At 43.2% G+C, this 13010-nt stretch overlaps 1 protein-coding gene across 1 annotated transcript in view; it reads left to right on the forward strand.

The window, feature by feature from the left end:
• The first annotated feature begins 4657 nt into the window (after positions 1-4657).
• Positions 4658-13010, forward strand: part of LOC142281480 (cell surface glycoprotein CD200 receptor 1-B-like) — a 46929-nt gene continuing 38576 nt past the window's right edge. Inside the window, exon 1 of the mRNA XM_075332859.1 lies at positions 4658-4730. Coding sequence (XP_075188974.1) covers positions 4658-4730 — 73 coding nt within the window. The remainder of the gene's footprint in view (positions 4731-13010) is intronic.

A 13010-nucleotide genomic window follows, 5' to 3' on the forward strand; every position in this document is an offset into this window, starting at 1 on the left:
CGGAACAGTGTCTGGAGGCTGTGGTGATCGTAAACAGATCAAGCAACTGACAGAATCTATGGATGGTCGACTGCTGAGTGTCATCAGAAAGAAAGGGGGCTATATTGATCACTATTTTTGGGGGGTTTTGTTTTTGCATGTCAGAAATGTTTATTTCTAAATTTTGTGCAGTTATATTGGTTTACCTGGTGACAATAAACAAGTGAGGTGGGAATATATTTGGTTTTTATTAAGTTGCCTAATAATTCTGCACAGTAATAGTCACCTGCACAAACAGATATCCTCCTAAGATAGCCAAATCTAAAAAAAAAAACCCAATCCAAATTATAAAGTAGAATCTGTGAGTAGGACCTGTTGAAATGCACCCATGAGAAATACAGCCGCTGGCCACAACGTCATCTGTCCGCTTGCACCTGCATCCATGTTTTTACAGAGTTGTGAATAAGAAGTTTATTTTCCTTCTTTTTACTTTGTTATAGTAGAGATCGTTGACAGGAATGAGCAAACCCAAACTGTACAGTTTGGGGATCATACTGGACACCTAATGACTAGTGCTTAAATTCGAACTCATACTTTTCACGGACATTTGTATTCAAGTTCTGAGTTCAGATGCTGTTCGTATGTTAATAAAGTTTGTTAATAAACTGCTGCGCTGCCAATCAACAATCTTTTTGGCATAGAAAAGATGCCTGTACACTGCTGTGAACAAAATAAATAATAAAAAAATGACTTGGAGACCCCCCCCCCCTCTTTTTCATAATAAGACAAAGTAAAGCAGACAGCTGGGGGCTGTTATTAACAGGTTGGGAAGGCCCATGGTTATTTGTCCCTTCTCAGTCTAAAAATAGCAGCCCACAGCCACCCCAGAAGTGGCGCATCTATTAGAAGCACCAATTCCGTTACTTTCCCGACTCTTCCTGATGCAGTGGTAATCTGGGTAATATTTTGGGGTTGATGCCATCTGTTAATTGACAGCTGGCACCAAGCCCAGGGGTTAGTAATGGAGAGGGGTCTATCAGACACACCTATTACTAAGTGTGCAGTTAAAAAACACAGACACACGGAAACTATAATTTATTTGACTAAATGCTTTCCCACACCTTGCCCACCTTGCGTACCCATCTAGGACTTTTGAGCTCAGCTACCCATGTACCCACCTAGAACAAAGTGAGCTCAGCCAGTCCATGGACCCACCTACAACATGTGAGCTCAGCCAGCCTACATACCCATTTAGAACATGTGATCTCAGCCACCGATGTACCCATCCAGATAGAACATGAGAGCTCTGTCAGTCCGCATACCCACCTAAAACGTGAGCTTAGCCATTCCCCATACTCACCTTCAACACGTGAGCTCAGCCAACCTGCATACCCGTCTAGGTCACGCGAGCTCAGCCACCCATGTACCCATCTAGATAGAGCATGTGAGCTTAGCCAGCTTGCATAAACAAATAAAACATGTGAGCTCAGATGCTTCTGTACCCACTTAGAACATATGAACTTAGCCGGCCTGCGTACACTTCTAGAACATGTGAGCTCAGCCAGTCTGAGTATCTACCTAAAACATGTGGCCTCTCTTAGCCCACGTACCCACATAGAACATGTGACGTCAGCCAGTCCACATAGCCACCTAAACCATGTGATCTTGGCCAGCCAACTTACCCATCTTAAACATGTGAGCTCAGCTAGCCTGCACACATATATAAAACATTTGGCTTCCGACCTCCAGCACCCTATGTACACATTGCTCACAAAACCAATGAACCACAGTGCCCATAATTGTGCTCTGTCCCAAAACATAATATGTCAAATAATAATCACTATGACCATCAACTTGTTACGTCACCGCCGGAGTCTCCTCCAGCGACTTCTGCTCCGATCGCCAGGCGACGCCGTGTTCCTGCCGTGGATAGTGCTGGTGATGGGAGAGGAGTCGATGCCAGTGGCACCAGTGGGCACAGGTTCCGATCATCCACTGGGCTGGGTTATCTTGGGATCTGCAGTACCGCTGGCTGACAGTGGGTGGCGTGTGTCTTCCAGCTGAAGTTGCCAGCGTTCAGCTACAGCCAATGGGAAGACACCACACCCATGCTCTTGGAGGACATTCTGGTACCATTCTTTATTCATGGCTGTGTTTTAAGGCAAGACTGTGAGTGGTGCGATTCCCTTGGCTGAGAAGCAACCCCACACATGAATGGTTTCCGGATGCTTAACAGTTGGCATGAGACAAGACTGGTGGCAGCGCTCACCTCTTCTCCTAATAAGCTGTTTTCCAGATGTCCCAATCAAAAAGGGGATTCATCTGAGAAAATGACTTTCCCCCAGTCCTCAGCAGTCCACTCCCTGTACCTTTTGCAGAATATCAGTCGGTCCCTGATGTTTTTCTGGAGAGAAGTGGCTTCTTTGCTGCCCTCCTTGAAACCAGGCCTTGCTCAGCAGTCTCCGCCTCACAGTGCGTGCAGAAGCACTCACACCAGCCTGCTGCCATTGCTGAGCTAGCTCGGCACTGCTGGTAGTCCCATCCCGCAGCTGAAACAGTTTTAAGATACGGTCCTGGCATTTGCTGGTCCTTCTTGGGCGCCCTGGAGCCTTTTTGGCAACAATGGAAGCTCTCTCCTTGAAGGTCTTGATGATGCGATAGATTGTTGACTGAATCTTTGTAGCTGCGATACTCTTCCCTGTTAGGCCATTTTTGTGCAGAGCAATGATGGCTGCACGTGTTTCTTTAGAGATAACCATGGTTAACTGAAGAGAAACAATGATACCAAGCACCAGCCTCCTTTTAAAGTGTCCAGTGGTGTCATTCTTACTTAATCATGACTGATTGATCGCCAGCCCTGTCCTCATCAACACCCACACCTGTGTTACTGGAACAATCACTAAAACAATGTTAGCTGCTCCTTTTAAGGCAGGAATGCAATGATGTTGAAATGTGTTTTGGGGGTTGAAGTTCATTTTCTTAGCCAATATTGACTTTGCAAGTAATTGCTGTTAAGCTGATCACTCTTTATGACATTCTGGAGTATATGCAAATTGCCATTAGAAAAACTTAAGCAGTAGACTTTGTAAAAATTAATATTTGTAGCATTCTCAAAACCTTTGGCCATGACTGTGTGTGTATATATATATATATATATATATATATATATATACACACATACAGTACAGACCAAAAGTTTGGACGCACCTTCTCATTCAAAGAGTTTTCTTTATTTTACTTTATTTAGCATTACATTGAAGGCATCAAAACTATGAATTACCACATGTGGAATGAAATACTTGAAAAAGTGTGAAACAACTGAAAATATGTCTTATATTCTAGGTTCTTCACAGTAGCCGCCTTTTGCTTTGATTACTGCTTTGCACACTCTTGGCCTTCTCTTGATGAGCTTCAAGAGGTAGTCACCGGAAATGGTTTTCCAACAGTCTTGAAGGAGTTCCCAGAGATGCTTAGCACTTGTTGTCCCTTTTGCCTTCACACTACAGTCCAGCTCACCCCAAACCATCTCGATTGGGTTCAGGTCTGGTGACTGTGGAGACCAGGTCATCTGGCGTAGCACCCCATCACTCTCCTTGTTAGTCAAATAGCCCTTACACAGCCTGGAGGTGTGTTTGGGGTCACTGTCCTGATGAAAAATAAATGATGGTCCAACTAAATGCAAACTGGATGGAATAGCATGCTGCTGCAAGATGCTGTGGTAGCCATGCTGGTTCTGTATGTCTTCAATTTTGAATAAATCCCCAACCGTGTCACCAGCAAAGCACCCCCACACCATCACACCTCCTCCTCCATGCTTCACGGTGGGAACCAGCCATGTAGAGTCCATCCGTTCACCTTTTCTACAAAGGCACGGTGGTTGAATCCAAAAATCTCAAATTTGGACGCATCAGACCAAAGCACAGATTTCCACTGGTCTAATGTCCATTCCTTGTGTTCTTTAGCCCAAACAAGTCTCTTCTGCTTGTTGCCTGTCCTTAGCAGTGGTTTCCTAGCAGCTATTTTACCATGAAGGCTGCTGCACAAAGTCTCCTCTTAACAGTTGTTCTAGAGATGAGAAGGTGTGTCCAAACTTTTGGTCTGTACGGTATATATATACACAGTATATACTGTATATGCTGATAATTATATGCTGAGAATTCAGCTCTTTTATTGACCGTTGTGTCTATTTTTTCTAAACTTGGTGTCTTTCCATGTATTCACTCCACTTTATATATATGCAAGGCTTGGTTGCCAGTGTCCTGGTTTGCATTTTTATATATCTTTGATTATTTGCCACATTTTATATGTGTATTTTTAATTGTTTTAGCCATAACAATGCATTTATTTTGTTTTTATTTTCACCCCCTCTACATGTAGGAGTCATGAGCTGCGCTGCATACAATTCTCCGGTTTGTATTTCTTGTATAATCCGCACTCTTTTTAGTATAATTTTAGTCTATCTTTCAGTATATTTCCTTTGAGTCATCCGACACAGGAAATGGTGTAGAAATAATTATTTCGGGTCTACATTGGGGATTCTCGCCAGCACGAAAAGTCTTATCTTAAAGAACAGAAAATGGAGATGTTATTTATATAGTGAAGGGTGTTAAGAAAAAAATGACGAGTTTTTGCTCACAGCTGCGATCTTAGAAGTCAGCAGAAGACCGGAGGATCAAATATGAGGCGTCAGGAGCAGACGCGTTTCACTCCATGGCTGTTTTTGCTTGTTTGTGTGAATAAGGTAAAGACAGGTAAGACTAATAATAATAATAATAATAATAATAATAATAATAAATAATAATAATATTTTGCTGTTAACTGTTACTACTATTTCCATTGAGATTATTACTAGAATTCCTTCCATTGCTACTCATCATCAAAATTACTATTTCCACTGTTAATGCTAATACTAGTTATTTCACTGCGACCAGTATATAATTCTACTAGACCTGATAATCATAATACTGATAATACTAATTATTTATTAATACTAATATTCCATTTGTTAATACTACTTTTGTGACTAGTCTTCATTTATGTATTATACAGTATATGACTAGTAGAGATGAGCGGATAGATTGCAAAAAAAAAGACTTCTCCGGCACCATTCCCCACTGCTGAAGCATCAGTGAGTGGGATAATGTCATTTTGCATTGATGCGCGTCCATCCCATAATGCCCTGCAACTGTGACTAAAGGCTACTTTACACACTGCGATATTGGTCCCGATATCGCTAGTGTGGGTACCCGCCCCCATCTGTTGCGCGACACGGTCAAATCGCTGCCCGTGCTGCACAACATCGCCCAGACCCGTTACACATACTTACCTGCCCGGCGACATCGCTGTGACCGGCGAACCGCCTCCTTTCTAAGGGGGCGGTCCGTGCGGCGTCACAGCGACGTCACTGAGCGGCCGCCCAATAGCAGCAGAGGGGCGGAGCTGAGCGGGACGTAACATCCCGCCCACCTCCTTCCTTCCTCATAGCAGCCGGGAGGCAGATAAGGAGAGGTTCCTCGTTCCTGCGGCGTCACACATAGCGATGTGTGCTGCCGCAGGAGCGACGAACTACATCGTTACTGCTGCAGTAACGATATTAGAGAATGGACTCCCATGTCACCGATGAGCGATTTTGCACGTTTTTGCAACGATGCAAAATCGCTCATCGGTGTCACACGCAGCAACATCGCTAATGCGGCCGGATGTGCGTCACAAATTCCGTGACCCCAACGACTCCGCATTAGCGATGTCGCAGCGTGTAAAGCCCCCTTTAGCGGATTAACATACCTTGTACAGAGATGGTTAATACCAGGACAACCATAGATCAGTGGTTCCCAGTGGAGCACAGTTTGTAAGGCAGAATCATTTTCCATCTGTAGAGTGTAAGTTCTCATGGTCAGTGGGATCTTCTCTTTCCTCTAGAGTCTAAGCTCTTATGGTCAGTGGGGTCCTCTCTCCTGTACATTGTAATTTCTTATGGTCAGCAGGTTCCTCTCTCTTCTGTAGAGTGTAAGCTCTCATGGTCAGTGGAATCTTCTATCTCCTGTAGAGTGCAGGTTCTTATGGTCAGGTCAGTGGTTCTTCTCTTTCCTGTAGAGTGTAAGCTCTTATGGTCAGTGGAGTGCGCTCTCTCTGTCCTGTGGAGTGTAAGCTCTTATGGTCAGTGGGGTCATCTCTCTCCTATAAAGTGTAAGCTCTTATGGTCGTACGGGGTCCTCTCTTTCCTCTAGAGTCTAAGCTCTCATGGTCAGTGGGGTCCTCTCTCTCTCCTGTACAATGTAATCTCTTATGGTCAGTGGAATTCTCCCTTCCTCTCTCTCCTGTAGAGTGTAAGCTCTTATGGTCAGTGGACTGCGCTCTCTCTGTCCTGTGGAGTGTAAGCTCTTATGGTCAGTGGGGGTAGTCTCTCTCCTGTAGAGTATAAGGTCTTATGGTCAGCAGGGTCCTCTCTCACCTATAAAGTGTAAATTCTTAATGGTTAGCAAGGTCATTTCTCTCCTGTAGAGTTTCAGCGCCTATGGTCAACTGGGTCCACTCTTCCCCTAGTCTAAGCTCTTATGGTCAGTGGGATCCACTCTCTCCTGTACAGTGTAACCTCTTATGGGCAGCAGGTTCCTCTCTCTCCTGTTGAATGTACGTTCTTATGGTCAGAGGCTCCTCTTTTTCCTGTACAGAGTAAGCTCCTATGATCAGTGGGGTCCCCCCCACTGTATCTCTCTCTCACCACCATGTATATTTTTCAAGCAATTATAAGCTTTCCAGTATTGAGATTTGTATAAAGTTCCCTTAGCCAGTAAAAGACTAGGACCAGTAAGGAGGACAGAGAGAGGGACATAGACAAAAGAATATAAAAACGAACTTCAAGACTTCAACCAGACACCATGGCTGCAGTAGACATGACCCCAAACAATAGCACAGCAAAAGCTCCAGCAGCAGATCACTAGCTAGAGAACTTCCATCCTCCAAGATAGTCAGAAACAGAATAAATTATTTTACTGGCATCAGGTGATGGATCATGTGACTATTTAAAGGAGATGGGAGTGGTCACAAACCGGCTGCATGTGAGGAGAACTAACCAGGAGCTCCAAGCAAGGAAAATTACATTAACCCTTGCTGCACTAAAAGAAAGCAAATACATTTAAAATCCAGAGCCTCACAAAGCAATGTGAGACTCCGGTCCCAAATCTCCTAATGACGTGAGACTCACATGACAGTACTTTCTACAAGGGGCCTCAGGACCCTTAAGACCGGACTAGTCTGGATAACTCATACAGAAGGAATGCCCCAACTTACTCGCGTTCACTTCCATAGTGTCATGACCTTCAAGGTAATCAATGACATAGGCTCCTTAGACACAACATATCCCCTGAGCTACGACCTGTGAAAAACTTTATGGTTATTCAGAACTGGAAGAAGCTCCAGCCAAAAGGCCGTAGGGTTAATAAAGTCCGCTACTAGATATGGACCGATAAATCTTGAGCCCAGAGCCCCAGACACACCCCTCCGCTTGAGCTTATTAGTGGACACCCATACGTAGTCCTACACACACAAGTCCAGATCTGAATGCTTATTACCAGTCATATGTATGTTAAAAAAAGGTAATTTCCTTGAAGGACCAAAGAGGGTTCTCCCTGTGACCTCCAAACCTTGATGTCAGGAACAGGATACTCAATTGGCACAACCACCCCTCCTCGACACCTCGTTGAGGAGACACCAAGACCTGCTATTAACCTGTAGAGAGGGTAAGATATTGTACCTTCTCTCTACCAACACGTTGGCCACCTCGGCCTGGAAAAAAGGAGTAACGAAGGAAATGCACACACAACCTAGGATGCACAACTTTTTAGATGGTGTCATATGGTTAGGTATTTGTTGATAAACCCCAATGTAATGACCATTGAAACTACAGTAGATACATGCCCCAGACCCATGGCAAACCGCAAGCGACCCAGTATAAGGGGAGGCTCCCCCCAACTGCATGGGTTCGACAAACTGCACCTGTGAGATTTCCTTTCTAGGCAGAATAACAGGGGACAAGGTTTTAGTAGATCACCACTGAGGCATCTATCCACACTGATAGCAAGGGCCATGGTGGCTTCCAACGACTCTGGAGTAGAATATTGAGCCAGAGAGTCCCTAAGCCTATCTGATAGATCCTGACAGAAATGACTCAAGTGCAAGGGTCAAAGCTGCAAAAAACTCATCCAGCGACCGTAACAACTGTGAGGGTATTACCCTGAAGAAGGGAGACTATAATCCTCACTCTCTGTTCCTCATTTTCTGAGGAATGAGGACAAAGGCTGAAATATAGCTTACAGGTCTCTCTAAAAACCATAAATTTAACGCCTTTCCCAGAAAATCTATTCAGGAGGGCAATACTGGGATAAGGCTTGAGTCTGGGCATGAGCCGACACTAGCAGTCCCGCAATTCGCTGCAACTGCTGCTTGTGACCGCAGATCCATCACTGGCCAGCATGCTGAGGACCTACTCCTTCAGTGTATGTGTACACAGTGTTCAGTTGTGAATGCTGCATGTGAGTGCTTAGAGTGCATGTTGGGGATTAAAGGGCAGATGGCAAGACGTGGCTGCCGCTCGAGCACTGCGGTTCCCGGGAATTTAGAGGGAAAACACTCAGGTAGTTGACTACATTCACATGCCAGTTAAGGATAATCCGTTACCATGATGGTTAAGGGGCCTGGCTCCTAGAGTCCTGTCCTCCAGCTCCTATTGTCTGGGGCCACTCCGTTAGATCAGTCTCTCATTTCAAAACTGTTCACACTCTATATATCGGTCAATACTTGAGGTTCACACTAGCTCATCTTCCATCTCCTCTCCTCCTTGTGTTGCTACAAACCACCCACTGTATGCGACCGTCACTACCGACTGACTATACATCCATCACTTTCGCAGAACTCAACTCAGCTGACTCTTCTCGAATGAATCATCCCATACCCTATAAACTAGCCCCTCATATTGTGGGCTTGTGCTAATGCTTAACTGTTACTAACCCTACAGCCCCGGTAACTTCCTAAACAAGTGGTATGCAACATATTACCACATACAATACTTACTAAACATTACAATATATTACAATTCAAATGACGCGATATTCAAAAAGATGCAGGACATCATTCACATTACAATTCAAAAATCTAATTGGTGGCTTCAAGTGCAGGAACGTGCCAGCCACAGTCCACCACTCTTACACGCCATTAACTATAATGTCAGCTGCCAATAAATATAAATTAATCAGTCTCCGTGACTCTCCCCCCAATGAATTTTAAGGCTATCTGCACATGTTGTGTTTTTCTCTCAGAATATGCACAGCATTTTACAGTACAAGCAAGCAGAGTGAGATTCCTCTCATGTACAGTATGTGTAACCACTACAGCATGTCAATTCTTGCAGCGTTTTGCAATGTATTTTACCGCTACTAATGAGTAGGGAAAAATATGTAATAAAAGCACGTGTAAAAAGCACATATTTTACAGTGTTCTTCCTGCCAACACATCAGGTTTTGCACTAGCATTTTCTATTGCAAATCCTGAATGTCTGCACACAGTCTTAGTCCCAGTCCTGTGTCTTCCACCCCACAATCCATTATAAAGTCCCTGATAGCTTCATAGGCAGGCAAGAGAAGACACAATCAGGGCCTTGTAATAAATTGTGGTTTGGGGGAGGATGTCATCAGGGCTCTATAATGAATTGTGTGGTGGGGAGGACTCTATGAGAGCCATATAATGAATTGTGGGGTTAGGAGAATGCTATGAGGGCCATATAATGAATATTGGGGTAGGCAGAACACCATGATGGCCATATAATGAATTGTTGGGTGGGAGGATACCATAAAGGCCATATAACAAAGGACACTGTGAGGGTCATATAATGAATTGTGGGGTAGGTAGGATGCTATGAGGGCCATATGATGAATTTTGGGGGGAGGGGGATGCTATGAGGGCTATATAATAAATTGTAAGATTGGGAGGATGCTATCAAGGTCATATAATGAATTGTGGTGTGGGGATTACATTATGAGGGCCATATAGTAAACTGTCTGGGGGAAAATGCTATGTGGGCCATATAATGAATTGTGGTGTCTGGGAGGATGTTATTAGAGCCATATAATGAATTTAAGGGTGGGGAAGACACCATGATGGCCAAATAATGAATTGTTGGGTGGGAGGATGCCATAAGGGCCATATAACAAAGGACACTATGAGGATCATATAATGAATTGTAGGGTAGATAGGATGCTATGAGGGCCATATGATGAATTTTGGGGGAAGGGGGATGCTATGAGGGCTATATAATAAATTGTAAGATTGGGAGGATGCTATCAAGGTGATATACTGAATTGTGGTGTGGAGATTACATTATGAGGGCCAAATAGTAAACAGTGTGGTGGGGAGAATGCTATGAGGGCCATATAATAAATTGTGGTGTGTGGAAGGATTGCTATCAGGGCCATATAATGCATTTAAGGGTGGGGGGATGTTATGATGGCCATATAATGAATTATGGGGTGGGGAGGACGCTATGAGGACATATAATGAATTATGGGGTGGTGGAGGAGGCACTATTAGGGCCATATAATTAATTGTAAGGTGATGCTTTGAGAGTCATATAATGAGTTGTGGTGAGGACTCTTTGAAAGCCATATAATGAATTATAAGGTGTGAGGATACTATAAGGGCCATATAACGAATTGTGGGGTTGGGGAGGATGCCATGAGGGTTATATAATGAATTGTGGTATACATTTTGTAGTTGCAATTGATCATGATGGAACTGGTTTCCAATATTTGAAGGACAATTTTAACACACTGAAAACAGGCTAAAATAAAACCTGGAATTTTTATTAGCCTTGAAAGCAAAAAACTAATGCACGATGACACATTCAGAACAAAACTCAATCCTCTGGACCTTGAAGCTCAGGATGCATTTGTGCTCACAGTGCAGAACTTCCTTGGAAACAAATGAGCTGCAAACCGTGCTGAACCAGTAGAGAACATGCTTACAGCAGATGAACAACTTGGCTGCTGACTCCAATGCATTTCTATGGGAGTTCCACAAATAGAGTAGCACAGCTTGGGCGGTCTCATAATTCCCCTTTGATGGCCACAATCTAGACGGAATGGTTTACACCTCAGCAATGAAAGGCAGAAATGGGAATAACCCTACAAGTGAGGTTAAATATATTAATGAATAAGCTAAATAAATCTTCAGAGTTGTGCAAAAAGTGTTACAAAGAAGGATGATGAGGAGGAACAAAATCATGAGACATGTCTGACGCCGACTCAGCCTTAGCTGATACATCACTGGTACTAAATTAAACAACATTTATGGCTTTTGGTAGAATTCCCCTATCAGAGGATTGTGTCTGGTTTCAGTTTCCCCCATGACTCAGTGATCTCTTCCCTGGAGGCGGTCGTGCTTTACTGACCTAGATATTTCAAGAAGTTCAAAAGTGTCAGGCAGGTCATGGATCTGCCATTGGGCCCTTAGCGTGAAGAACTCCAACCACGACCGGTCCGGCTCCCAACACATCTGGTAAAACCCGCGCAGGACGTCTTTCTGCAGAATTTCTAATTTTATCCAATGGAACAGAAAATAGAGAAGTTATTTGTACACTGATGGGATAAGACAAAAATGAGGAGCGATTACTCACAGCTGCGAACTTAGAAGTCCTAGAAGACTGGAGGATCAAATATGAAGCGTCAGGACCAGATGCGTTTCACTCTATGGCTGTTTTCACTTCTTTGTGTAAGCAAGGTCAAGACAGGTAAGACGTAGCGCACCCCTATCGAGAGTGTGGTAACACCAGGGTGTCCTCTAAATTAGAGCTCACCTGGAGAATCGCAAAACAAGTACTCTTCAGGAATGTTTGTTATTACTTCTACTTATACGATTACTTGTAGTATGATTAGTAATAATAGCATTACTACTCCTGCTAATGCTACATAATTCTACTCATCCCACAGCCATCACTACCACTGTTAGCACGGTTCCTCCTGTTAATAGTAACCCTTTACAGTTTTCGTTTTTTCCTCCCCTTCTTCCAAGAGTCATAACTTTTCTATTTTTTCGGCAACATAGTCATACAAGAGCTTGTTTGGTTGCGGGACCAGTTGTGCTTTTGAACGACACCATTCATTCTGTTCCAAATTGTACTGGAAAACAGGCATAAAAACTGCAATTGCATAATTGTTTTGTTTTTTGTTTTTTTTTGCTATGTTCACTATATGGTATATCTGACCAGGCATTCTGATTCCCCAGGTCGTCACAAGTTCATAGATACCAAACATGTATAGTTTTGCTTTTATCTAAGTGAAAAATTCTGAAATTTGTCAAAAAAAAAAAAAAAAAAAGAATTGGGCTTTTGTCGCCATTTTCTGAGACTCATAGCGTTCTCATTTTTCAGGATCTAGGGCTTAGTGATGATTTATTTTTTGCATCTTGAGCTGACAATTTTAATTGTACAATTTTTGTGTAGATACGATATTTTGAACTCCAGTTATTGTATTTTAATGCAATGTTGCGGTGACCCAAAAATAAGTAATTCTGGAGTTTTGATTTTTTTTCGCTACGCCGTGTACCAAACAAATTAATTGATTTTATATTTTGATAGATCGGGCATTTCTGAATGCGGATATACCAAATATGTTTATTTCTGTATTATCATTATTAGTATTATTATTGTTTTTGTTTTATTTCAATGGGGCAGAAGGGGGGTGATTTGTACATTTAGGTTTTTTTTCCATATTTAAAACTTTTTTTTTTTACATTTTTCATTGATTTTACTACTAGTCCCCCTAGAGGACTATATAACTGTAGTAAGTGATCGTTTCTCTTGATCAGAGTGATGCATCATCATCAGCAGCAGCAGCAGCAGCAGCAACGCACTGATCAGCAACAACGCACTGATCAGCAACAACGCACTGATCAGCAACAACGCACTGATCAGCAACAACGCACTGATCAGCAACAACGCACTGATCAGCAACAACGCACTGATCAGCAACAACGCACTGATC

The sequence above is a fragment of the Anomaloglossus baeobatrachus genome, chromosome 2 (assembly GCF_048569485.1).
Source record: "Anomaloglossus baeobatrachus isolate aAnoBae1 chromosome 2, aAnoBae1.hap1, whole genome shotgun sequence".
NCBI classification, from domain to species: Eukaryota; Metazoa; Chordata; class Amphibia; order Anura; family Aromobatidae; genus Anomaloglossus; species Anomaloglossus baeobatrachus.